Here is a 26,806-nt window from a genome sequence, read left to right as displayed (position 1 = left end):
GGGGAAGAACAGGGGGAGAGCACTGGGGGGGAAGAACAGGGGGAGAGCACTGGGGGGGGGGAGAACAGGGGGAGAGCACTGGGGGGGGAGAACAGGGGGGAGAGCACTGGGGGGGGGGGAAGAACAGGGGGAGAGCACTGGGGGGGAAAGAACAGGGGGAAGAGCACTGGGGGGGGGGAGAGCACTGGGGGGGGAACAGGGGGGAGAGCACTGGTGGGGGGAAGATCAGGGGGGAGAGCACTGGTGGGGGGAAGATCAGGGGGGAGAGCACTGGTGGGGGGAAGATCAGGGGGGAGAGCACAGGGGGGGGAGAACAGGGGGGAGAGCACAGGGGGGGGGGGAGAACAGGGGGCTGAGCACTGGGGGGGGGAAAGAACAGGGGGAAAGCACTGGGGGGGGGGGGGAAGAACAGGGGGAGGGCACTCGGTGGTGGGAAAGAAGAGGGAACGGGGGGGAGAAAGAACAGGGGGGAGAGCACTGGGGGGGAAGAACAGGGGGGAGAGCACTGGGGGGGAAGAACAGGGGGGAGAGCACTGGGGGGAAGAACAGGGGGGAGAGCACTGGGGGGGAGAGCACTGGGGGGAAGAACAGGGGGGAGAGCACTGGGGGGGAAGAACAGGGGGGAGAGCACTGGGGGGGGAAGAACAGGGGGGGGAAATAACAGGGGGAGAACACTGGGGGGAAGAAAAGGGGGGAGAGCACTGGGGGGGAAGAACAGGGGGGAGAGCACTGGGGGGGAAATAACGGGGGGGGGAGAGCACGGGGGGGGGGAAATAACGGGGGGGGAGAGCACTGGGGGGGAAATAACAGGGGGGAGAGCACTGGGGGAGGGAAATAACAGGGGGGAGAGCACTGGGGGAGGGAAAGAACAGGGGGGAGAGCAATGGGGGGGAAAGAACAGGGGGGAGAGCACTGGGGGGGGGAAAGAACTGGGGGGGGGGGGAAGAACAGGGGGGAGAGCACTGGGGGGGAAGAACAGGGGGGAGAGCACTGGGGGGGGGGAGAACAGGGGGGAGAGCACTGGGGGGGGGAGAACAGGGGGGAGAGCACTGGGGGGGAAAGAACAGGGGGGAGAGCACTAGGGGGGAAGAACAAGGGGGAGAGCACTGGGGGGGGGAAGAACAAGGGGGAGAGCACTGGGGGGGAAGAACAGGGGGAGAGCACAGGTGGGAGAAAGAACAGGGCACTGGGGGGGGGGAGAACAGGGGGGAGAGCATTGGGGGGGAAAGAACAGGGCACTGGAGGGGGAAGAACAGGGGGGAGAGCACTGGGGGGGAAGAACAGGGGGAGAGCACTGGGGGGGGGGAGAACAAGGGGGAGAGCACTGGGGGGGAAAGAACAGGGGGGAGAGCACTGGGGGGAAGAACAGGGGGAGAGCACTGGGGGGGAAGAACAGGGGGGAGAGCACTGGGGGGGGGGGAGAACAGGGGGGAGAGCACTGGGGGGGGGGAAGAACAGGGGGGAGAGCACTGGGGGGGGGGGAAGAACAAGGGGGAGAGCACTGGGGGAGAAAGAACAGGGGGGAGAGCACTAGGGGGGAAGAACAAGGGGGAGAGCACTGGGGGGGGGAAGAACAAGGGGGAGAGCACTGGGGGGGAAGAACAAGGGGGAGAGCACTGGGGGGGAAGAACAGGGGGAGAGCACAGGTGGGAGAAAGAACAGGGCACTGGGGGGGGAGAACAGGGGGAGAGCGCTGGGGGGAAGAACAAGGGGGAGAGCATTGGGGGGGGGAAAGAACAGGGCACTGGAGGGGGAAGAACAGGGGGAGAGCACTGGGGGGTAAGAACAGGGGGAGAGCATTGGGGGGGGGGGGGAACAGGGGGGAGAGCACTGGGGGGGAAGAACAGGGGGAGAGCACTGGGGGGGGAAAGAACAGGGGGAGAGCACTGGGGGGGAAGAACAGGGGGAGAGCACTGGGGGGGAAGAACAGGGGGAGAGCACTGGGGGGGAAGAACAGGGGGAGAGCACTGGGGGGGGACAGGGGGGAGAGCACTGGGGGGGGGGGGACAGGGGGGAGAGCACTGGTGGGGGGGAAGATCAGGGGGGAGAGCACGGGGGGGGGGGAAAGATCAGGGGGGAGAGCACGGGGGGGGGAAAGATCAGGGGGGAGAGCACGGGGGGGGGGGGGAAGATCAGGGGGGAGAGCACGGGGGGGGGGAAAGATCAGGGGGGAGAGCACGGGGGGGGGGAAGATCAGGGGGATAGCACGGGGGGGGAAGATCAGGGGGGATAGCACGGGGGGGGAAGATCAGGGGGGAGAGCACGGGGGGGGAGAGCACGGGGGGGGGGAAGATCAGGGGGGAGAGCACGGGGGGAGAGATCAGGGGGGAGAGCACGGGGGGGGGAAAGATCAGGGGGAGAGCACGGGGGGGGGAAGATCAGGGGGGAGAGCACGGGGGGGAAAGATCAGGGGGGAGAGCACAGGGGGGGCAAGAACAGGGGGAGGGCACTCGGTGGTGGGAAAGAACAGGGAACTGGGGGGGGGGGGAGAAAGAACAGGGGGAGAGCACTGGGGGGGAAAGAACAGGGGGGAGAGCACTGGGGGGGAAAGAACAGGGGGGAGAGCACTGGGGGGGAAAGAACAGGGGGGAGAGCACTGGGGGGAAAGAACAGGGGGGAGAGCACTGGGGGGGAAAGAACAGGGGGGAGAGCACTGGGGGGGAAAGAACAGGGGGGAGAGCACTGGGGGGGAAAGAACAGGGGGGAGAGCACTGGGGGGGAAAGAACAGGGGGGAAAGAACAGGGGGGAGAGCACTGGGGGGGAAAGAACAGGGGGGAGAGCACTGGGGGAGAGCACTGGGGGGGAGAGCACTGGGGGGGGAAAGAACAGGGGGAGAGCACTGGGGGGGAAGAACAGGGGGGGGGAGAGCACAGGGGGGGAGAGCACTGGGGGGAAAGAACAGGGGGAGAGCACAGGGGGGGGAGAGCACTGGGGGGGAAAGAACAGGGGGGAGAGCACTGGGGGGGAAGAACAGGGGGGAGAGCACTGGGGGGGAAAGAACAGGGGGGGAAGAACAGGGGGGAGAGCACTGGGGGGGGAGAGCACTGGGGGGGAAGAACAGGGGGGAGAGCACTGGGGGGGAAAGAACAGGGGGGAAGAACAGGGGGGAGAGCACTGCGGGGGGGGAGCACGGGGGGGGGGAAGAACAGGGGGAGAGCACTGGGGGGGGGAGAACAGGGGGAGAGCACTGGGGGAGGAAAGAACAGGAGGAGAGCACTGGGGGGAGGAAAGAACAGGAGGAGAGCACTGGGGGGAGGAAAGAACAGGGGGAGAGCACTGGGGGGAGGAAAGAACAGGAGGAGAGCACTGGGGGGAGGAAAGAACAGGGGGAGAGCACTGGGGGGGGGGCAAGAACAGGATGGAGAGCACTGGGGGGGGAAAGAACAGGGGGGAGAGCACTGGGGGGGGGGGAAGAACAGGGGCGAGAGCACTGGGGGGGGGAAAGAACAGGGGGGAGATCACGGGGGGAAGAGCACGGGGGGGAAGAACATGGGGGAGATCACGGGGGGAAGAACAGGGGGGGAGCACTGGGGGAAGAACAGGGGGGAGAGCACTGGGGGGGGGGAAGAACAGGGGGAGAGCACTGGGGGGGGGGAAAGAACAGGAGGAGAGCACTGGGGGGAGGAAAGAACAGGGGGAGAGCACTGGGGGGAGGAAAGAACAGGAGGAGAGCACTGGGGGGAGGAAAGAACAGGGGGAGAGCACTGGGGGGGGGGCAAGAACAGGGGGGAGAGCACTGGGGGGGAAAGAACAGGGGGGAGAGCACTGGGGGGGGGGGAAAGAACAGGGGCGAGAGCACTGGGGGGGGGAAAGAACAGGGGGAGATCACGGGGGGAAGAGCACGGGGGGGAAGAACATGGGGGAGATCACGGGGGGAAGAACAGGGGGGAGAGCACTGGGGGGAAGAACAGGGGCAGAGCACTGGGGGGGGGAAGAACGGGGGGGAGAGCACTGGGGGGGATAGAACTGGGGGGAGAGCACTGGGGGAGAGAACATGGGGAGCACTGGGCGGAGTGGAGAGCACTGGGGGAACAGGGGGAGAGCTTAGGATGGTGGCTAGATGGGGATGGGGAGAGCTGCAGAGCAGGGAGGGCAGAAAGAACAGGGGAGGAGAGAACTGTGGGGGGGGGGCAGGAGAGTGTGGTCGTGGAGGAGACCACTTGGGGGGGAAGGAGAGTGTGGTAGTGGAGACCACTTGGGGGGGCAGGAGAGTGTGGTGGTGGAGGAGAGCACTGGGGGGGGGGCAGGGCAGTAGAGTGTGGTGGAGGAGAGTACTGGGGGGCAGGGCAGGAGAGTGTGGTGGCGGTGAAGGAGAGTACTGGGGGAGGCAGGAGAGTGTAGTGGTGGAGGAGGGCACTGCAACCCCCCGATCCCCCCCCTCCCCTCGATCCCCCCCCTCCCTCGATCCCCCCCCCCCTCCCTCGATCCCCCCCCCTCCCTCGATCTCCCCCCCTCGATCTCCCCCCCCTCGATCCTCCCCCCCCTCGATCCTCCCCCCCCCCCTCGATCCTCCCCCCTCGATCCTCCCCCCCCCCTCGATCCCCTCGATCCTCCCCCTCGATCCCCTCCCTCGATCCTCCCCCTCGATCCTCCCCTCCCCCTCGATCCTCCCCATCCCCCTCGATCCTCCCCATCCCCCTCGATCCTCCCCATCCCCTCGATCCTCCCCTCGATCCTCCCCTCGATCCTCCCCCTCGATTATTTATTTTTGGGATAGAGCATGAAAAAGTGTTGGTCTCTGTCATGGTTTTATTGCTATCTCTGTGCCTGCTGAGAATTTTTACTCTTTCTTCCTACCAGAACAGGAAGTGATGGGAAATCCCTAGCTTGGAACAAAAACAAAATACATTTTAGTACTCTAGGGAGGAGGCTTAGAACTTCTGACAATGTTTATTGCTGTCTGTGCCTTTCTCTCCCACACCCCCATTTTCATGTTCAGGCATCAGCTACAGAATGTACTGTATGACTAGATCTCGCACTGCTTGCAGGAAGAAGAGCTCATCCAATCTGAAAATTCTGCCTCCATCTTTAACACTCTATCAGACATTCCATCCCAAATAGAAGAGCCAGATGTGTTGCTACGAGAGGCCATGAAGATTGCAGGGACACTTACAGAAGTCATGATGAAGCCCAACGACGCAAACATCTAGCTTATCTCATTGCAGACCAGGGCCAACTGCTCAACTCCACTGCTGCTGTCACCAACCTTTCCAAAGTAAGTATTCTGTGTAATGATTAGTTATAAGGCATGGTCTTGTGTATTTTTGCATCAACCTGATATTCAGAATCTCACTACATAGACAGATTTTGAGCATATACATGTATATTAAAATGAGTCAGTACTTTATTTGTACATCCTTGCTAATGCATTCATACATCTGATAGTCATGTGAATGACTATGGGGTACATAGTACCCCTACCCAAAACCCTAAATGTGAATAAAGACGGTGCGAGATTCTTTGACAATACCTTTAAAAAAAAAAAAACAATGTCCCGATGTAGATCCATCATCAATCACAAATACTCATTCACATGGGGGGGGGGCAGAATCTTTTTAAATGGGGCATCCAGTTTCACTAAGCCCCCCACAAACACAGCCCAGACTCATTGGTTGTTGAAGACGCTTCTCTGCCCTCTCCTTAGCAACCAGCTATATACAGTGCATCTGGAAAGTATTCACAGCGCTTCCACATTTTGTTATGTTACAGCCTTATTCTAAAATGGATTAAATTCATTATTTTACTCAAAATTCTACAAACAATAACCCATAATGACAACGGGAAAGACGTTTGAAATCTTTGCAAATGTATTTGAAAGAAAAAAAAAAAACACATGTCCATACGTATTTACAGCCTTTGCCATGACACCCTAAAATTGCATTCTCTTTCCACTGATCATCCTTGAGATGTTTCTACAAATTGGCATCCACCGGTGGTAAATTTAGTTGATTGAAATGATTTGGAAAGGCACACACCTGTCTATATAAGGTTCCACAGTTAACAGTGCATGTCAAAGCACAAACCAAGCCATGAAGTCCAAGGAATTGCTTGTAGACCTCTACGGCAGGATTATATCAAGGCACAGATATAGGCAAAAGAACAGAAATATTCTGCAGCATTGATGGTCCCAGTGAGCACAATGGCCTCCATCCTCCTTATAGAGAGAAGTTTGGAACCACCAGGACTCCTCCTGGAGCAGGCCGCCCAGCCAAACTGAGCGATTGGGGGGAAAAGGGCCTTAGTCAGGGAGGTGACCAAGAGCCCAATAATCACTCTGACGAAGCGCCAGCATTTCTCTGTGGTGAGGTGAACCTTCCAGAAGAACAAACATCTCTGTAGCTCTCTACCAATAAGACATGTATGGTAGAGTGGCCAGACAGAAGCCTTTTCTCCAGCAAAAAGCACATGACAGCCCACCTGGAGTTTGCTGAAAGGCACTTGAAGGACTCTGACCATGAGAAACAAAATTCTCTGATGAAACAAAGATTGAAATCTTTGACCTGAATAGCAAACATGTCTGGAGGAAATTGAGCACCACTTATCACCTGGCCAATACCATCCCCATAGTGAAGCATATGGTGGTGACAGCATCATGCTGTGGGGATGATTTTCAGCGGCAGGAACTGGGAGACTAGTCCAGACCACAGGAAAGATGAATGCAGCAATGTAGATAGACATCCTTGATGAAAACTTGCTCCAAAGCGCTCTGGACCTCAGACTGGGACGAAGGTTCAAATTCCAACAGGACAACGACCCTAAGCACACAGCCAAGATAACAAAGGATTGGCTGTGGGACAACTCTGAATGTCCTTGAGTGGCCCAGCCAGAGCCCAGACTTGAACCTGGTTGAACATCTCTGGAGAGATCTGAAAATGTCTGTGCACCGATGCTCCCCATCCAACCTGATGGAGCTTGAGAGGTCCTGCAAAGAAGAATGAGAGAAACTGCCCAAAAATAGGTGTGCCAAGCTTGTAGCATCATACTCAAAAACACTTGAGGCTGTAATTGGTGCCAAAGGGGCTTTAAGAAAGTATTGATCGGAGGCTGTGAATACGTAAGTACATATGATTTATTTATTTATTTTATAATTTTGCAAAGATTTCAAACTTTTCATGTTGTCATTATGGGGTATTGTTTGTAGAATTTTGAAGAAAATAATGAATCCATTTTGAAACAAGGCTGTAACATAAAAAATTTGGAAAAATGAAGCACTGTGACTTTCTGGATGCATTGTACAGTGTTTTTAAAGGGGGGAAAAAATGCATCAAAAATGCAACACTTGCTTTTCTGATACCACTCAATTTAAGTCTATTACACGCCAAACGATATCTGTTGCGGGGGGAAAAAGGCCCTGTCCCTTTCCAAAAACACATAGATGTGAACGTGTGCCATAAGAAATCATGTTAAATGGACTGTAGTGCGTGAACGAAAACGCACAAAAAAGCTTAGTGTGAACCTAGGATAAAAGTTGTTTTTTAATGTGGTCGCATTTCAAGCAGTATCTCTTATGCCACGTACACACGATCAGACTATCCGGCAGACTTGGTACGGTGGACTTAGTCCGGCAGACAACCCACCAGACTTTGCAGCGGAGGTCCGCCGGATTTTTCCGAGCGGACCTGCCCACACACGACCGAACTTTTGAAATGAACGGACTTGCCCACACAGTAAAGTCCGTTCATTTTGAACGTGGCTCCATGTAGATGGGACTAGCGAAGGAAGTCAATGTCGCCACCTCCATCGGCAAGATTGACGCCTCGCTAGCCCTGTCGCCTGGTATGGAGTTAAAGGGGAAGCCCTACACCGAAAAAAACAGCGTGGGGGTCCCCCCAAGGTCCATTACAGACCCTTATCCAAGCACGCAGCCCGGCCAGTCAGGATAGGGGGTGGGAACGAGCCAGCGCCCCCCCCCCCCCCGAGTCGTACCAGGCCGCGTGCCCTCAATATGGGAGAGCACCTTGAAGGATGCTGGGACTGTGACATCAGGGGGCGGAGTCACCATGTGCCATCACTCGGTGACCCCGCCTCTTGTCCTTATATAAGTCACCGCACAACCCGTCCCTGCCATTGCGGCCAGAGAGAGCCTCGTGTCAACATCGCAAGGGAGAAGGAGACGGCAACAGAAGACCGGGTCAATGCTAGTAAAAGAGCTATAAGAAGATAGTGGAGGCCCAGCAGAAGAACCGAAGAGCGGGACAAGACCCCGAAGTCTGAAGAAGACCCCTGGGCGACGACTAAGAAGAAAGCCGGGTTCCTCTGCTAGTAAAAGAGCAGAAGATGGTGGAGGAGTCCGGCGAGAAGACCCCCCCAAGACGGAAGACCACTGGAGCTGTCTAATAAATTATTTTAAAAACTTGTTTTGTGTTTGTTTTTGTTTTTTTACACTTTTTCACCAGGTGAATGGGTAGCCCATACTCATTCACATAGGTAGGTAGGGGTCAGGTATCCAGGGGCCCCCTTATTAAAGGAGGCTCCTGAATTCCGAAGCCCCCCCTCCCGCAGACCCCGACAACCAACAGCCAGGGTTGTCGCGTGTGGGCAAGTCCGTTCATTTCAAAAGTTCGGCGGACTAGCACACAGACGGGCGTCCGGCAGACAATTTTGAGTCAAACTTCTTTCTAAGTCGGTCCACACACGGGCGCGTTGTCCGGTAGACTCTGGTCTGCCGGATAGTCCGATCGTGTGTACGCAGCATTAGCCTTTTGCCCAGGATAAGTGCTCATAAGAAGCTATGAGCAATTTAAACTTGGCAGAGAATCTGTGTCAAATCTTGAGCAGCAATAGTGTTGGCTGTAAAGTTTCTGTTTTTCCTATAATGGAAGAAGTATGTTTTACATTTTTTTTTAATCCTTTTTGTCTGGGCAGATTATGAGAAGACAGAGTCAGAGAAGGAAGTCTGGTATTACAACGCTTTTATTTGGTAAGCAGTTCACTAATTTTACAGGCTTCTAGTTTATCATTAATCTTTGAAGCTATAAATTACAGGATTTTCTCACAGCAACATTACTGATTTAAAAAATAAAATAAAATAAAATCTTGAGGTTCCAGCATTTTGATTAGCCAAAGATGCATAAGCTAAGGTAATGCTGTATTCAAGAAAGGAAATGGTGTTTCCTAATCATTCATTAAGGCAGTGGTTCTCAACTCCTGTCCTTAGGACCCATTAACAGGCCAGATTTTAAGTATTACCTTGGGGAGATGCAGTCCAGAATACTAAAATCACTGAGCAGGAAACAATATCACTTGTGATGTATTTTAGTTATCTTGCAAACCTGGCCTGTTAGTGGGTCCTGAGGACAAGAGTTGAGAACCACTGCGTTAAGGCTTACAAAAGGATATTTATGGACACGGGGATATGCAGCTACCTTCAGTAGATTGGACACTGGCAACCAGAGCTCTTTGGGACAACCCAGCATAACTCATCCCAATCCTAGCAGTTCTTAGTTTTTGCTAATGTCCTAAGAGAATAGAGAAACCCTTTTTTTTTCACTTCTGGGCATATTCTTTTAGTAGCAGAAGAGCTTAAAAGTGCTCACTATTGCAGATTTTGGGATCTGCTGGTATAGAAAATGATTGCATTCTGTTTTTATGTAGAGTAAATATTGTGTCCCAACTTTTTGGAATTGGGCTTGTAAATCTTCATCTAAATATTACAAACATATACTGTATAGCTCTACATGCAAGAACTGATTTAAAATATTCCATTAACGCAATCCCTTAAAGGAAATAAAGTTTCTAAAGGGTTCAGCATATAAACTCTGTAATATGAGACACAGAGGAGAGCCACACTTCTCGGAGGAAGATATGGTATAACACGATGGAAAGCACGTGGTGCCATTCTCATCAGTTCCTTCCTACTAGCCCCGTCACATTTCTGTGGACACATGTACAGGCTTACTTCAAGGGTGCTGCTGAATTTTATGGCTCAGCCAGCACCGAAATCCCTTCTACTTTGCAGAATTTTAGACTGATAGCCATACTTTCCCTTGGGTGAGATCTTTTTTCTCATTCACGCATCAGGCTCTTCTGATCAAAGCGCACATTTTTCATTAGCCTGACAAGTGCTAAATATAGAGAATTGTATGTCCATTACCAGGGCAATCATCAGAAATTTTGGGGCCCCTTACATACCTTTAGGCCTGAGCCTGACGACCAACATTCCCCAGTGGTTCTTCCACTGGCCATCTCACAGAATCCACTGTAAATGGAGACGAATACAATTTACATCTTACCAATACTTGGATGTGGTGGCTGCATTTTTAAAAACATTTTTTTTTAGGCTTTTTATTTTCTAATTTTAAGCACCTTCATTGTAAGCACCTCTGTCCATGTTAAATGGAGAAATAGGGCATAGAGTCAGAGGGCAGGGAGGGAGAGAGGATCGGGAGAAAGAGAGAGGGCAGGGAGAGGGAGAGGGGGAAGAGAGAGAGTGCACGGAGAGAGGGGGCTGAGAGAGAGGGAGAGGGGGGCAGATAGTGTGCAGAGAGCGAGGGGAGAGTGCGGGGGCGAGGGGAGAGTGCAGAGAGCGGGGGCGAGTGCAGAGAGGGGGGGGCAAGGGGAGAGTGCAGAGAGGGGGAGCGAGGGGAGAAGGGGAGAGTGCAGAGAGGGGGGGCGAGGGGAGAAGGGGAGAGTGCAGAGAGGGGGGGCGAGGGGAGAAGGGGAGAGTGCAGAGAGGGGGGGCGAGGGGAGAAGGGGAGAGTGCAGAGAGGGGGGAGCGAGGGGAGAGTGCAGAGAGGGGGGAGCGAGGGGAGAGTGCAGAGAGGGGGGAGCGAGGGGAGAGTGCAGAGAGGGGGGAGCGAGGGGAGAGTGCAGAGAGGGGGGGCGAGGGGAGAGTGCAGAGAGGGGGGGCGAGGGGAGAAGGGGAGAGTGCAGAGAGGGGGGGGCGAGGGGAGAAGGGGAGAGTGCAGAGAGGGGGGGGCGAGGGGAGAAGGGGAGAGTGCAGAGAGGGGGGGGCGAGGGGAGAAGGGGAGAGTGCAGAGAGGGGGGGGGCGAGGGGAGAAGGGGAGAGTGCAGAGGGGGGGGGGGCGAGGGGAGAAGGGGAGAGTGCAGAGAGGGGGGGCAAGGGGAGAAGGGGAGAGTGCAGAGAGGGGGGGCAAGGGGAGAAGGGGAGAGTGCAGAGAGGGGGGGGCGAGGGGAGAAGTGGAGAGTGCAGAGAGGGGGGCGAGGGGAGAGTGCAGAGAGGGGGGGGCGAATGCAGAGTGGGGGCAGGGGGAGAGAGAGCAGGGGGAGAGTGGGGGCAGGGAGAGAGAGAGCAGGGGGAGAGTGGGGGCAGGGAGAGAGAGAGCAGGGGGAGAGTGGGGGCAGGGAGAGAGAGAGCAGGGGGATAGTGGGGACAGGGAGTGAGAGAGAGTAGGGAGTGGGGGAGAGTGCAGAGAGTGGGGGCAGGGAGTGAGTGAGTGAGTGGGGGCAGGGAGTGAGTGGGGGCAGGGAGTGAGTGGGGGCAGGGAGTGAGTGGGGCAGGGAGAGAGTGGGGGCAGGGAGTGAGAGCAGGGGGAGAGTGAGAGAGCAGGGAGTGAGTGGGGGCAGGGAGACAGAGAGAGAGTGGGGGCAGGGAGTGAGTGAGAGCAGGGGGAGAGTGGGGGCAGGGAGTGAGAGCAGGGAGAGAGTGAGAGAGAGTGGGGGCAGGGGGAGAGTGAGATAGAGCAGGGAGAGAGTGAGAGAGCAGGGAGAGAGTGAGAGAGCAGGGAGAGTGAGAGAGCAGGGAGAGTGAGAGAGCAGGGAGAGTGAGGGCAGGGAGAGAGTGGGGGCAGGGAGAGAGAGAGAGTGGGGGCAGGGAGTGAGTGGGGGCAGGGGGAGAGTGAGATAGAGCAGGGAGAGAGTGAGAGCAGGGAGAGAGTGGGGGCAGGGAGTGAGAGAGAGTGGGGGCAGGGAGTGAGAGAGAGTGGGGGCAGGGAGAGAGTGGGGGCAGGGAGAGAGTGGGGGCAGGGAGAGAGTGAGAGCAGGGAGAGAGTGGGGGCAGGGAGTGAGAGAGAGTGGGGGCAGGGAGTGAGAGAGAGTGGGGGCAGGGAGAGAGAGAGAGTGGGGGCAGGGAGAGAGAGAAAGAGAGCAGGGGGATAGTGGGGACAGGGAGTGAGAGAGAGCAGGGAGTGGGGGAGAGTGCAGAGAGTGGGGGCAGGGAGTGAGTGAGAGAGAGCAGTGAGTGAGTGAGAGCAGGGAGAGAGTGGGGGCAGGGAGTGAGTGGGGCAGGGGGAGAGTGGGGGCAGGGAGTGAGAGCAGGGGGAGAGAGAGAGCAGGGAGTGAGTGGGGGCAGGGAGAGAGAGAGAGAGAGTGGGGGCAGGGAGTGAGTGGGGGCAGGGAGTGAGAGCAGGGAGAGAGTGGGGGCAGGGAGAGAGTGAGAGAGAGTGGGGGCAGGGAGTGAGTGGGGGCAGGGAGTGAGTGGGGGCAGGGGGATAGTGGGGGCAGGGGGAGAGTGAGATAGAGCAGGGAGAGAGTGGGAGCAGGGAGAGAGTGGGAGCAGGGAGAGAGTGGGAGCAGGGAGAGAGTGGGGGCAGGGAGAGAGAGAGAGTGGGGGCAGGGGGATAGTGGGGGCAGGGGGAGAGTGAGATAGAGCAGGGAGAGAGTGGGGGCAGGGAGTGAGAGAGAGTGGGGGCAGGGAGTGAGAGAGAGAGAGCAGGGAGAGAGTGGGGGCAGGGAGTGAGAGAGAGTGGGGGCAGGAAGTGAGAGAGAGAGCAGGGAGAGAGTGGGGGCAGGGAGTGAGAGAGAGCAGGGAGAGAGTGGGGGCAGGGAGTGAGAGAGAGCAGGGAGTGAGAGAGAGCAGGGAGAGAGTGGGGGCAGGGAGAGAGTGGGGGCAGGGAGTGAGAGAGAGCAGGGAGAGAGTGGGGGCAGGGAGTGGGAGAGAGTGGGGGCAGGGAGTGAGAGAGCAGGGAGAGAGTGGGGGCAGGGAGTGAGAGAGAGCAGGGAGAGAGAGTGGGGGCAGGGAGAGAGTGGGGGCAGGGAGTGGGAGAGAGTGGGGGCAGGGAGTGAGAGAGAGCAGGGAGAGAGTGGGGGCAGGGAGTGAGAGAGAGCAGGGAGAGAGTGGGGGCAGGGAGTGAGAGAGAGCAGGGAGAGAGTGGGGGCAGGGAGTGAGAGAGAGCAGGGAGAGAGTGGGGGCAGGGAGTGAGAGAGAGCAGGGAGAGAGTGGGGGCAGGGTGTGAGAGAGAGCAGGGAGAGAGAGGGGGCAGGGAGTGAGAGAGAGCAGGGAGAGAGTGGGGGCAGGGAGTGAGAGCGAGCAGGGAGAGAGTGGGGGCAGGGAGAGAGTGGGGGCAGGGAGTGAGAGAGAGCAGGGAGAGAGTGGGGGCAGGGAGTGAGGGCAGGGAGAGAGTGGGGACAGGGAGTTAGTGAGAGAGAGCATGGAGAGAATGGGGGCAGGGAGAGAGTGGGGGCAGGGAGTGAGAGCGAGCAGGGAGAGAGTGGGGGCAGGGAGTGAGAGAGAGCAGGGAGAGAGTGAGGGCAGGGAGAGAGTGGGGACAGGGAGTTAGTGAGAGAGAGCATGGAGAGAATGGGGGCAGGGAGAGAGTGGGGGCAGGGAGTGAGAGCGAGCAGGGAGAGAGTGGGGGCAGGGAGTGAGAGAGAGCAGGGAGAGAGTGGGGGCAGGGAGTGAGAGCAGGGAGAGAGTGGGGACAGGGAGTTAGTGAGAGAGAGCATGGAGAGAATGGGGGCAGGGAGAGAGTGGGGGCAGGGAGAGAGTGAGAGAGAGCAGGGAGGGAGTGAGGGGACAGGGAGGGAGTGAGGGGACAGGGAGGGAGTGAGGGGACAGGGAGGGAGTGAGGGGACAGGGAGGGAGTGAGGGGACAGGGAGGGAGTGAGGGGGCAGGGGGGGAGTGAGGGGGCAGGGGGGGAGTGGGGGCAGGGGGAGAGTGGGGGCAGGGGGAGAGTGGGGGCAAGGAGTGAGAGAGCAGGGAGAGAGTGAGAGAGAGCAGGGAGAGAGGGGGAGAGAGCAGGGAGAGAGGGGGAGAGTGGGGGCAGGGGGAGAGTGGGGGCAGGGGGAGAGTGGGGGCAGGGGGAGAGTGGGGGCAAGGAGTGAGAGAGAGCAGGGAGAGAGTGAGAGAGAGCAGGGAGAGTGGGGGCAGGGGGAGAGTGGGGGCAGGGAGTGAGTGAGAGAGCAGGGGGAGAGTGGGGGCAGGGAGTGAGTGAGAGAGCAGGGGGAGAGTGGGGGCAGGGAGTGAGAGAGCAGGGAGAGAGTGAGGGCAGGGAGTGAGTGAGAGAGAGCAGGGAGGGAGTGAGAGAGAGCAGGGAGGGAGTGAGAGAGAGCAGGGAGGGAGTGAGAGAGAGCAGGGAGGGAGTGAGGGGGCAGGGGGAGAGTGAGGGGGCAGGGGGAGAGTGAGGGGGCAGGGGGAGAGTGAGGGGGCAGGGGGAGAGTGAGGGGGCAGGGGGAGAGTGTGAGAGAGCAGGGAGAGAGGGAGTAAGTGAGTGAGGAGTGAGTGAGTGAGAGAGTGAGGAGTGAGTGAGTGAGAGAGTGAGGAGGAGTGAGTGAGAGGGAGAGAGTGAGAGAGAGCAGGGAGAGAGGGAGTAAGTGAGTGAGAAGGAGTGAGAGAGAGTGAGGAGGAGTGAGAGAGAGTGAGAGGGAGAGAGTGAGAGGGAGAGAGTGAGAGAGGGAGAGTGAGAGGGAGAGAGGGAGTGAGGGCATGGAGTGAGTGAGAGAGCAGGGGGAGAGTGAGAGAGCAGGGGGAGAGTGAGAGAGCAGGGGGAGAGTGGGGGCAGGGAGAGAGTGAGAGCAGGGAGAGAGTGAGAGCAGGGAGAGAGTGAGGGCAGGGAGTGAGTGAGAGAGAGCAGGGAGAGAGTGAGAGAGAGTGGGGGCAGGGGGAGAGTGGGGGCAGGGAGGGAGAGCAGGGAGAGAGTGAGAGAGTGGGGGCAGGGAGGGAGAGTGAGGGGGCAGGGAGGGAGAGCAGGGAGAGAGTGAGAGAGAGCAGGGAGAGAGGGGGAGAGTGGGGGCAGGGGGAGAGTGGGGGCAGGGGGAGAGTGGGGGCAGGGGGAGAGTGGGGGCAGGGGGAGAGTGGGGGCAGGGAGTGAGTGGGGGCAGGGAGTGAGTAGGGGCAGGGAGTGAGTGGGGGCAGGGAGTGAGTGAGAGAGCAGGGGGAGAGTGGGGGCAGGGAGTGAGTGAGGGGGCAGGGAGAGAGTGGGGGCAGGGAGAGAGTGAGAGAGCAGGGGGAGAGTGAGAGAGCAGGGGGAAAGTGGGGGCAGGGAGAGAGTGGGGGCAGGGAGAGAGTGGGGGCAGGGAGAGAGTGGGGGCAGGGAGAGAGTGAGGGCAGGGAGTGAGTGAGAGAGAGCGGGAGAGAGTGAGAGAGAGTGGGGGCAGGGGGAGAGTGGGGGCAGGGAGGGAGAGTGGGGGCAGGGGGAGAGTGGGGGCAGGGAGGGAGAGTGGGGGCAGGGGGAGAGTGGGGGCAGGGAGGGAGAGTGAGGGGGCAGGGGGAGAGTGGGGGCAGGGAGGGAGAGTGAGGGGGCAGGGAGGGAGAGCAGGGAGAGAGTGAGAGAGAGCAGGGAGAGAGTGAGAGAGAGCAGGGAGAGAGTGGGGGCAGGGAGAGAGTGAGAGAGAGCAGGGAGAGAGTGGGGGCGGGGAGTGAGAGAGAGCAGGGAGAGAGTGGGGGCGGGGAGTGAGAGAGAGCAGGGAGAGAGTGGGGGCAGGGAGTGAGAGAGCAGGGAGAGTGGGGGCAGGGAGAGAGTGGGCGCAGGGAGAGAGTGAGAGAGAGCAGGGGGAGAGTGGGCGCAGGGAGAGAGTGAGAGAGAGCAGGGAGAGAGTGGGGGCAGGGAGTGAGTGAGAGAGTGGGGGCAGAGAGAGAGCAGGGGGAGAGTGGGGGCAGGGAGTGAGTGAGAGAGTGGGGGCAGAGAGAGAGCAGGGGGAGAGTGGGCGCAGGGAGAGAGTGAGAGAGAGCAGGGGGAGAGTGGGCGCAGGGAGTGAGTGATAGCAGGGGAAGAGTGGGGACAGGGAGTGAGTGAGAGAGAGCAGGGAGAGAGTGGGGGCAGGGAGAGAGTGAGAGAGAGCAGGGAGAGAGTGGGGGCGGGGAGTGAGTGAGAGAGAGCAGGGAGAGAGTGGGGGCGGGGAGTGAGTGAGAGTGGGGGCGGGGAGTGAGTGAGAGTGGGGGCGGGGAGTGAGTGAGAGTGGGGGCAGGGAGTGAGAGTGGGGGCAGGGAGTGAGAGTGGGGGCAGGGAGAGAGTGGGGGCAGGGAGAGAGTGGGCGCAGGGAGAGAGAGAGTGAGAGAGAGCAGGGGGAGAGTGGGCGCAGGGAGAGAGTGAGAGAGAGCAGGGAGAGAGTGAGAGAGAGCAGGGAGAGAGTGAGAGTGGGGGCAGGGAGTGAGTGAGAGAGTGGGGGTAGGGAGAGAGTGGGGGCAGAGAGAGAGCAGGGGGAGAGTGGGCGCAGGGAGAGAGTGAGAGAGAGCAGGGAGAGAGTGAGAGAGAGCAGGAAGAGAGTGAGAGAGAGTGAATGGGGGCAGGGAGAGAGTGAGTGGGGGCAGGGAGAGAGTGAGTGGGGGCAGGGAGAGAGTGAGTGGGGGCAGGGAGAGAGTGAGAGAGAGTGGGCGCAGGGAGAGAGGGAGAGAGTGAGAGAGAGTGAATGGGGGCAGGGAGAGAGTGAGTGGGGGCAGGGAGAGAGTGAGTGGGGGCAGGGAGAGAGTGAGTGGGGGCAGGGAGAGAGTGGGGGCAGGGAGTGAGGGAGAGAGTGGGGGCAGAGAGAGAGCAGGGGGAGAGTGAGAGAGAGCAGTGAGAGAGTGGGCGCAGGGAGAGAGTGAGAGAGAGCAGGGAGAGAGGGAGAGAGTGAGAGAGAGTGAATGGGGGCAGGGAGAGAGTGAATGGGGGCAGGGAGAGAGTGAATGGGGGCAGGGAGAGAGGGAGAGAGTGGGGGCAGGGAGAGAGTGAGTGGGGGCAGGGAGAGAGTGAGAGAGAGTGGGCGCAGGGAGAGAGTGAGAGAGAGTGAATGGGGGCAGGGAGAGAGTGAATGGGGGCAGGGAGAGAGTGAATGGGGGCAGGGAGAGAGTGAGTGGGGGCAGGGAGAGAGTGAGTGGGGGCAGGGAGAGAGTGAGTGGGGGCAGGGAGAGAGTGAGTGGGGGCAGGGAGAGAGTGGGGGCAGGGAGTGAGGGAGAGAGTGGGGGCAGAGAGAGAGCAGGGGGAGAGTGAGAGAGAGCAGTGAGAGAGTGGGCGCAGGGAGAGAGTGAGAGAGAGCAGGGAGAGAGGGAGAGAGTGAGAGAGAGTGAATGGGGGCAGGGAGAGAGTGAATGGGGGCAGGGAGAGAGTGAATGGGGGCAGGGAGAGAGGGAGAGAGTGGGGGCAGGGAGAGAGTGGGGGCAGGGAGAGAGTGAGAGAGGGCAGGGAGAGAGTGAGAGAGGGCAGGGAGAGAGTGAGAGAGGGCAGGGAGAGAGTGAGAGAGGGCAGGGAATGAGAGTGAGAGGGCAGGGAATGAGAGTGAGAGAGGGCAGGGAATGAGAGTGAGAGAGGGCAGGGAATGAGAGTGAGAGAGGGCAGGGAATGAGAGTGAGAGAGGGCAGGGAATGAGAGTGAGAGAGGGCAAGGAGAGAGTGAGAGAGGGCAGGGAGAGAGTAAGAGAGGGCAGGGGGAGAGTGGGAGCAGGGAGTGAGTGGGAGCAGGGAGAGAGCAGGAGCAGGGAGAGAGCAGAAGCAGGGAGTGAGCGGAAGCAGGGAGTGAGCGGGAGCAGGGAGTGAGCAGGGAGAGAGTGAGGGGGCAGGGAGAGAGTGGGGGGCAGGGAGTGAGAGAGAGCAGGGAGAGAGTGGGGACAAGGAGTTAGTGAAAGAGAGCATGGAGAGAGTGGGGGCAGGGAGAGAGTGAGAGAAAGCATGGAGAGAGTGGGGGCAGGGAGTGAGTGAGAGGGAGCATGGAGTGAGAGGGAGCATGGAGTGAGAGGGAGCATGGAGTGAGAGGGAGCATGGAGTGAGAGGGAGCATGGAGTGAGAGGGAGCATGGAGTGAGAGGGAGCATGGAGTGAGAGGGAGCATGGAGAGTGTGGGCGCAGGGAGAGTGTGGGCGCAGGGAGAGTGTGGGCGCAGGGAGAGTGTGGGCGCAGGGAGAGTGTGGGCGCAGGGAGAGTGTGGGCGCAGGGAGAGTGTGGGCGCAGGGAGAGTGTGGGCGCAGGGAGAGTGTGGGCGCAGGGAGAGTGTGGGCGCAGGGAGAGTGTGGGCGCAGGGAGAGTGTGGGCGCAGGGAGAGTGTGAGAGCAGGGAGAGTGTGAGAGCAGGGAGAGTGTGAGAGCAGGGAGAGTGTGAGAGCAGGGAGAGTGTGAGAGCGAGCAGGGAGAGTGTGAGAGCGAGCAGGGAGAGTGTGAGAGCGAGCAGGGAGAGTGTGAGAGCGAGCAGGGAGAGTGTGAGAGCGAGCAGGGAGAGTGTGAGAGCGAGCAGGGAGAGTGTGAGAGCGAGCAGGGAGAGTGTGAGAGCGAGCAGGGAGAGTGTGAGAGCGAGCAGGGAGAGTGTGAGAGCGAGCAGGGAGAGTGTGAGAGCGAGCAGGGAGAGTGTGAGAGCGAGCAGGGAGAGTGTGAGAGCGAGCAGGGAGAGTGTGAGAGCGAGCAGGGAGAGTGTGAGAGCGAGCAGGGAGAGTGTGAGAGCGAGCAGGGAGAGTGTGAGAGCGAGCAGGGAGAGAGGGAGCAGGGAGAGAGGGAGCAGGGAGAGAGTGAGAGAGAGCAGGGAGAGAGTGAGAGAGAGCAGGGAGAGAGGGAGAGAGAGCAGGGAGAGAGGGAGAGAGTGAAGAGAGAGCAGGGAGAGAGGGAGAGAGTGAGAGAGAGCAGGGAGAGAGTGAGTGGGGGCAGGGAGAGAGTGAGTGGGGGCAGGGAGAGAGTGAGTGGGGGCAGGGAGAGAGTGAGTGGGGGCAGGGAGAGAGTGAGAGTGGGGGCAGGGAATGAGAGAGGGCAGGGAGAGAGTGAGAGAGGGCAGGGGGAGAGTAGGAGCAGTGAGTGAGTGGGAGCAGGGAGAGAGCAGGGGGAGAGTGGGAGCAGGGGGAGAGTGGGAGCAGGAGGAGAGTGGGAGCAGGGGGAGAGTGGGAGCAGGGAGTGAGTGGGAGCAGGGAGTGAGTGGGAGCAGGGAGTGAGTGGGAGCAGGGAGTGAGCAGGGAGAGAGTGAGGGGGCAGGGAGAGAGTGAGGGGGCAGGGAGAGAGTGGGGGGCAGGGAGAGAGTGGGGACAAGGAGTTAGTGAAAGAGAGCATGGAGAGGGTGGGGGCAGGGAGAGAGTGAGAGAGAGCATGGAGAGAGTGGGGGCAGGGAGAGAGTGGGGGCAGGGAGTGAGTGAGAGGGAGCAGGGAGAGTGTGGGCGCAGGGAGAGTGTGGGCGCAGGGAGAGTGTGAGAGAGAGCAGGGAGAGTGTGAGAGAGAGCAGGGAGAGTGTGAGAGAGAGCAGGGAGAGTGTGAGAGAGAGCAGGGAGAGTGTGAGAGAGAGCAGGGAGAGTGTGAGAGCAGGGAGAGTGTGAGAGCAGGGAGAGTGTGAGAGCAGGGAGAGTGTGAGAGCAGGGAGAGAGTGGGCGCAGGGAGAGAGTGGGCGCAGGGAGAGAGTGGGCGCAGGGAGAGAGTGGGCGCAGGGAGAGAGGGAGAGAGTGAGAGAGAGCAGGGAGAGAGGGGGAGAGAGTGAGTGGGGGCAGGGAGAGAGTGAGTGGGGGCAGGGAGAGAGTGAGTGGGGGCAGGGAGAGAGTGAGTGGGGGCAGGGAGAGAGTGGGCAGGGAGAGAGTGAGAGAGGGCAGGGAGAGAGTGAGAGAGGGCAGGCAGGGGGTGAGTGGGGGCAGGGGGTGAGTGGGAGCAGTGAGTGAGTGGAAGCAGTGAGTGAGTGGGAGCAGGCAGAGAGTGGGGGGCAGGGGGAGAGTGGGGGGCAGGGGGAGAGTGGGAGGCAGGGAGAGAGTGGGGGCAGGGAGTGAGAGAGAGCAGGGAGAGAGTGGGGACAAGGAGTTAGTGAAAGAGAGCATGGAGAGAGTGGGGGCAGGGAGAGAGTGAGAGAGAGCATGGAGAGAGTGGGGGCATGGAGAGAGTGGGGGCATGGAGAGAGTGGGGGCATGGAGAGAGTGGGGGCAGGGAGAGAGTGGGGGCAGGGAGTGTGTGAGGGAGCAGGGAGAGTGTGTGAGGGAGCAGGGAGAGTGTGTGAGAGAGCAGGGAGAGTGTGTGAGAGAGCAGGGAGAGTGTGTGAGAGAGCAGGGAGAGTGTGAGAGAGAGCAGGGAGAGAGTGGGCGCAGGGAGAGAGTGAGAAAGAGCAGGGAGAGAGAGAGCAGGGAGAGAGTGAGAGAGTGGGTGCAGGGAGAGAGTGAGAGAGCAGGGAGAGAGTGGGGGCAGGGAGAGAGTGAGAGAGCAGGGAGAGAGTGGGCGCAGGGAGAGAGTGAGAGAGTGGGCGCAGGGAGAGCGTGAGAGAGCAGGGAGAGAGTGGGGGCAGGGAGTGAGTGAGAGAGAGCAGGGAGAGAGTGGGGGCGGGGAGTGAGTGAGAAAGAGCAGGGAGAGAGAGAGCAGGGAGAGAGTGAGAGAGTGGGTGCAGGGAGAGAGTGAGAGAGCAGGGAGAGAGTGGGGGCAGGGAGAGAGTGAGAGAGCAGGGAGAGAGTGGGCGCAGGGAGAGAGTGAGAGAGTGGGCGCAGGGAGAGCGTGAGAGAGCAGGGAGAGAGTGGGGGCAGGGAGTGAGTGAGAGAGAGCAGGGAGAGAGTGGGGGCGGGGAGTGAGTGAGAGTGGGGGCAGGGAGTGAGAGTGGGAGCAGGGAGAGAGTGGGGGCAGGGAGAGAGTGAGAGAGAGCAGGGGGAGAGTGGGCGCAGGGAGAGAGTGAGAGAGAGCAGGGGGAGAGTGGGCGCAGGGAGTGAGTGAGAGAGAGCAGGGAGAGAGTGGGGGCAGGGAGTGAGTGAGTGGGGGCAGAGAGAGAGCAGGGGGAGAGTGGGCGCAGGGAGAGAGTGAGAGAGAGCAGGGGGAGAGTGGGCGCAGGGAGATTGAGAGAGAGCAGGGAGAGAGTGGGCGCAGGGAGAGAGTGAGAGAGAGCAGGGAGAGAGGGAGAGAGTGAGAGAGAGTGAGTGGGGGCAGGGAGAGAGTGAGTGGGGGCAGGGAGAGAGTGAGTGGGGGCAGGGAGAGAGTGAGTGGGGGCAGGGAGAGAGTGAGAGAGGGCAGGGAGAGAGTGAGAGAGGGCAGGGAGAGAGTAAGGGCAGGGGGAGAGTAGGGAGCAGGGAGTGAGTGGGAGCAGGGAGTAAGTGGGAGCAGGGAGAGAGCAGGGGGAGAGTGGGAGCAGGGAGTGAGTGGGAGCAGGGAGTGAGTGGGAGCAGGGAGTGAGCAGGGGGAGAGTGGGGGGCAGGGAGAGAGTGGGGGGCAGGGAGAGAGTGGGGGGCAGGGAGAGAGTGGGGGGCAGGGAGAGAGTGGAGGCAGGGAGAGAGTGGGGGCAGGGATAGAGTGGGGGCAGGGAGTGAGAGAGAGCAGGGAGAGAGTGGGGACAAGGAGTTAGTGAAAGAGAGCATGGAGAGAGTGGGGGCAGGGAGAGAGTGAGAGAGAGCATGGAGAGTGTGGGGGCAGGGAGAGTGTGGGGGCAGGGAGAGTGTGGGGGCAGGGAGAGTGTGGGGGCAGGGAGAGTGTGAGAGAGAACAGGGAGAGAGTGGGCGCAGGGAGAGAGTGAGAGAGCAGGGAGAGAGAGTGAGAGGGGGCAGGGAGAGAGTGAGAGTGAGAGGGGGCAGGGAGAGAGTGAGAGTGAGAGGGGGCAGGGAGAGAGTGGGGGCAGGGAGAGAGTGGGGGCAGGGAGAGAGTGGGGGCAGGGAGAGAGTGGGGGCAGACACTGAGTGAGAGAGAGCAGGGGGAGAGTGGGGGCAGGGGGGAGAGTGGGGGCAGGGAGAGAGAGAGCAGGGGGAGAGTAGGGGCAGGGAGTGAGTGAGGGAGAGCAGGGGGAGAGTGGGGGCGGGGGGAGTGAGTGAGTGAGAGCAGGGGGAGAGTGGGGGCAGGGAGTGAGTGAGTGAGAGCAGGGGGAGAGTGGGGGCAGGGAGTGAGTGAGAGAGAGCAGGGGGAGAGTGGGGGCAGGGAGTGAGTGAGAGAGAGCAGGGGGAGAGTGGGGGCAGGGAGTGAGTGAGAGAGAGCAGGGGGAGAGTGGGGGCAGGGAGTGAGTGAGAGTGAGCAGGGGGAGAGTGGGGGCAGGGAGTGAGTGAGAGAGAGCAGGGGGAGAGTGGGGGCAGGAAGTGAGAGAGAGCAGGGAGTGAGAGGGGGGTTAGGAGAGGGAGTGCAGAGAGAGCAGGGAGTGAGAGGGGGCTGAGGGGAGAGAGTGCAGAGAGAGCAGGGAGAGGGCTGAGGAGAAATTCTGCTAAAAAGTTTTGTTTGGGCACTATTTCGCAGCCTGCTAGCTAGATCTTCCTTGTCTATTTGTGTATGTACAAAAGAAAAATTAGGTGTGCTGTCCCTTTTAAATTTCAAAAACATCAACCAACTATTTCATAACTACTGCAGGTGCAAGGATAAAAAAAAACAAATGCCTATGTGCTGACACTTAAATCGCATGTAAATTTGTGCAAATAAGCAAAGGTAAAGCAATATGTGCATAAAACGGCAATAAATACTGACACTGGGCGGCACAGTGGTGTAGTGGTTAGCACTCTCTCCTAGCTGTAAAAAGGGTCGTTGGTTTGAATCCCAACCACAACACTACCTGCCATTGAGTTTGCGTGTGCCTGCGTGGGTTTCCTCTAGGTACTCTGGTTTCCTCCCACACTCCAAAGACATGCAGGTAGGTTAATTGCTTTCTGTCCAAAATCGGCCCTAGTATATGAATGGGGACCTTGGATTGTAGGCTCCTTGAGGTAAGGGACTGATGTGAGTGTGCAATGTACAGGGATAGGGACAATTGTAGACACTCAGGTTGAACTGGATGGACTGGTGTTTTTATTCAACCTTACTATGTAACTTTAAATCATATGTGAAAAGTGCATGTGCAAATAAACTATAAAAACAAATCTCATAAATTATGATATACAGTATTCCTCAATAGGACATTAAAGTCCATCAGAAAAAATATCTACTAAAATAGAAGTCCATATGCAGTCAATGGTGATAACATGCTCAGTGCCTAAAAGGATTTACACTCAGACATGCTCTGCTTCTTATATAAAAAAAAAGAAAAAAAAAAAAGAGCCTCTTACCAGATGGAATTTATCATTGCGTTACCGAGATCAAAAAGCGCACATACTCCATCTCCAAGATGGGCTGTCCCACTGACCAAGAGCTTCCCTATTGTACGATTTCACTGATGTACTGCATAAACCAGCCCTTTGAATTCAGAAGGCCACAAAGGCATATGCAGGGCAGAAAGTCTCATACTGTGATACAGTAAGGTAACGTTATAAAAAAAAAAAAATTACACATCTTTTGAGGCAGCTGAAACCAAGCAGTGTGTGTGTGTGTGTGTGTGTGTGTGTGTGTGTATATATATAAAATGTGTGTGTATATATATATATGTGTGTATATATATATATATATATATATATATATATATATATATATATAGTATATGAGCATGTGTATGCATAAGAAAGATGGACCCAGAACTTTTTTTAAGCATATTTTTGTATTTTATTCTGTACAGGTGCATATGTACAGTGGTGTGAAAAAGTGTTTGCCCCCCTTCCTCATTTCCTGTTCCTTTGCATGTTTGTCACACTTAAGTGTTTCGGAACATCAAACCAATTTAAACAATAGTCAAGGACAACACAAGTAAACACAAAATGCAATTTGTAAATGAAGGTGTTTATTATTAAAGGTGAAAAAAAATCCAAACCATCATGGCCCTGTGTGAAAAAGTGATTGCCCCCCTTGTTAAAACATACTATAACTGTGGTTGTCCACACCTGAGTTCAATTTCTCTAGCCACACCCAGGCCTGATTATTGCCACACCTGTTCACAATCAAGGCATCACTTAAATAGGAGCTGCTTGACACAGTAAGGTCCACCAGAAGATCCTTAAAAGCTACACATCATGCCGAGACCCAAAGAAATTCAGGAACAATTGAGAAAGAAAGTAATTGAGATCTATCAGTCTGGAAAGGGTTATAAAGCCATTTCCAAAGCTTTGGGAATCCAGCGAACCACAGTGAGAGCCATTATCCACAAATGGCGAAGACATGGAACAGTGGTGAACCTTCCCAGGAGTGTCCGGCCGCCCAAAATTACCCCAAGAGCGCAGCGACGACTCATCCAAGAGGTCACAAAAGACCCCACAACAACGTCCAAGGAACTGCAGGCCTCACTTGCCTCAGTTAAGGTCAGCGTTCATGCCTCCACCATCAGGAAAAGACTGGGCAAAAATGGCCTGCATGGCAGAGTTCCAAGGAGAAAACCACTGCTGAGCAAAAAGAACATCAAAGCTCGTCTCAATTTCTCCACAACACATCTTGATGATCCCCAAGACTTTTGGGACAACATTCTGTGGACCGATGAGACAAAAGTGGAACTCTTTGGAAGGTGTGTGTCCAAGTATATCTGGCGTAGAAGGAACACTGCATTTCATAAAAAGAACATTATACCAACAGTAAAATATGGTGGTGGTAGTGTGATGGTCTGGGGCTGTTTTGCTGCTTCAGGACCTGGAAGACTTGCCGTGATAAAAGGAACTATGAATTCTGCTGTCTACCAAGAGATCCTGAAGGAGAATGTCCGACCATCTGTTCGTGTACTCAAGCTGAAACGAACTTGGGTTCTGCAGCAGGACAATGATCCTAAACACACCAGCAAGTCCACCACCCAATGGCTGAAGAAAAACAAAATGAAGACTTTGGAGTGGCCTAGCCAAAGTCCTGACCTGAATCCTATTGAGATGTTGTGGTATGACCTTAAAAAGGCCGTTCATGCTCGAAAACCCTCTAATGTAACTTAATTAGGACAATTCTGCAAAGATGAGTGGGCCAAAATTCCTCCAGGATGCTGTAAAAGCCTCATTGCACGTTATCGCAAACGCTTGGTTGCAGTTGTTGCTGCTAAGGGTGGCCCAACCAGTTATTAGGTTTAGGGGGCAATCACTTTTTCACACAGGGCCATGATGGTTTGGATTTTTTTTCACCTTTAATAATAAACACCTTCATTTACAAATTGCATTTTGTGTTTACTTGTGTTGTCCTTGACTATTGTTTAAATTGGTTTGATGTTCCGAAACACTTAAGTGTGACAAACATGCAAAGGAACAGGAAATGAGGAAGGGGGCAAACACTTTTTCACACCACTGTATATGTTGGAAAGACAGGGTTAAACGGAGGGGTAGGGGTCCGTGTTAATTTTGGCAGCAATTTTCGATTTCGTTTTAGTCTTAGGACTGAAATTGCATTTAGTTTTAGTCTCATTTTAGTCTTCTGTTAGTGTTTTAGTTGTATTTAGTCGACTAAATCTCCAGTACATTTTAGTCAACTAAAATCTGTGTTTAGTTGCCGTATATACTCGAGTATAAGCCGAGATTTTCAGCCCCTTTTTTTAGGCTGAAAGTGCCCCCCTCGGCTTATACTCGAGTCACCGCCGTCTGCCTACCCGATCAGCGTGTCGTGCAGACAGACGGCGGCCATTCCACTATTCAAAAGCCGCGCCTCCCTGTCTGTGATAGGCGGAACACTCAATTTCCCAGCAGTCAGTGGTCCGCCTATCACGGACATCTGCTCATCCTCATACTACGGACGAGGATGAGAGGATGTCCGTGATGGGTGGAACACTGACTGCTGGGAAATTGAGTGTTCCGCCTATCACAGACGGAGGCGCGGCTTTTGAACAGTGGAATGGCCGCCGTCTGTCACAGACGAGGAGAAGAGGTGCGGCGATCCTGGCATGGTCGCCGTATGTTTTTACATGCAGATCGCTGCAGAAGGACACAGGCTGCAGAAGGACAAAGAGGCACAGGACACAGGTAGGCTGGACACAGGTAGGCTGGACACAGGTAGGCTGGACACAGGGATGGACAGGCATGTCTCACCCTCGGCTTATACACGAGTCAATACGTTTTCCCATTTTTTTTTGTGGTAAATTGGGGGCCTTGGCTTATATTCGGATCGACCTATACTCGAGTATATACGGTAAATAATGCATTTCTCTAGAATTTCAAAACTCACTATACACTCCTGGAGTAAAAAAGAAAGCCAATATCATGTTGTTATTTATGTATAAAGTGAATATTAATCTGCGCAATCTCGTGAAATAAAGTGGTGTGAACAAATTTTGAATCATTAATAGCTGCTATCACTAACAAGTGTTCTCACTTCATTTAAAAGGTGCAAATAATCAACAGACAGTGCTGCGCTATAAAAAAAACATAAATAATAATAAAAGTGTAACTAAAAATGGTAATCATTGGGGCGGAGCCAGCACGCGACATGTGAGGAGTGCAGGACCTGAGCTCCGTCCACAGACTGACTATCCTGCAGTGATCCTGTGAGAGCGGCACATTATTTTTGAGCTCTGCTGCTGGGGATGTGCTGGGACCCCCAGGGCACCTCCGGGGATAGTAAAGTACGGCCCCCCTTGCCCTAAATCAGCTGGAGAATGGCTGATGCAATTCGCCTGGGGCTCTCAAAATGGCGCTGGTACGCAAGAGGAGTACGACTGACCACTGCTACAGAGATCTGTGGAGGCCCCGCAGCGGGCATCTCCCACACAGGACAAGGTGAGTCCTAACCCCCGAAGGGAGACAGAGCCGAGAAGGGGAAGATCGCTGGATAGGCTGACAGAACGTTGGGCCAGAGCTGACAAGGAAGTGGAGGGGGAGATGAGCCATCCCTGACACAGATAATGGCGTCCATACAGGGGTGCCAGAATAAGCTTATTGACAACTTTGAGGAGCTCAAATGGAATTCTGTTTCATAGTTTCATAGTTAGTAAGGTTGAATAAAGACACCAGTCCATCCAGTTCAACCTGAGTGAGTGTCTACCCCTATCCCTGTACATTG

At 57.0% G+C, this 26,806-nt stretch overlaps 1 protein-coding gene across 1 annotated transcript in view; it reads left to right on the top strand.

Moving 5' to 3' along the window:
* Positions 1 to 26,806, top strand: part of SGSM3 (small G protein signaling modulator 3) — a 732,042-nt gene that overhangs the window by 406,799 nt on the left and 298,437 nt on the right. The window contains 3 exon segments of the mRNA XM_077452424.1: positions 4,990 to 5,122; positions 5,125 to 5,216; positions 8,867 to 8,921. Coding sequence (XP_077308550.1) covers positions 4,990 to 5,122; positions 5,125 to 5,216; positions 8,867 to 8,921 — 280 coding nt within the window.

Source organism: Lithobates pipiens, unplaced genomic scaffold, assembly GCF_037356315.1.
Source record: "Lithobates pipiens isolate NorthernLeopardFrog02 unplaced genomic scaffold, aLitPip1_a1.2 Scaffold_23, whole genome shotgun sequence".
NCBI classification, from domain to species: domain Eukaryota; kingdom Metazoa; phylum Chordata; class Amphibia; order Anura; family Ranidae; genus Lithobates; species Lithobates pipiens.
This window is presented reverse-complemented; position numbering and strand designations above follow the sequence as displayed.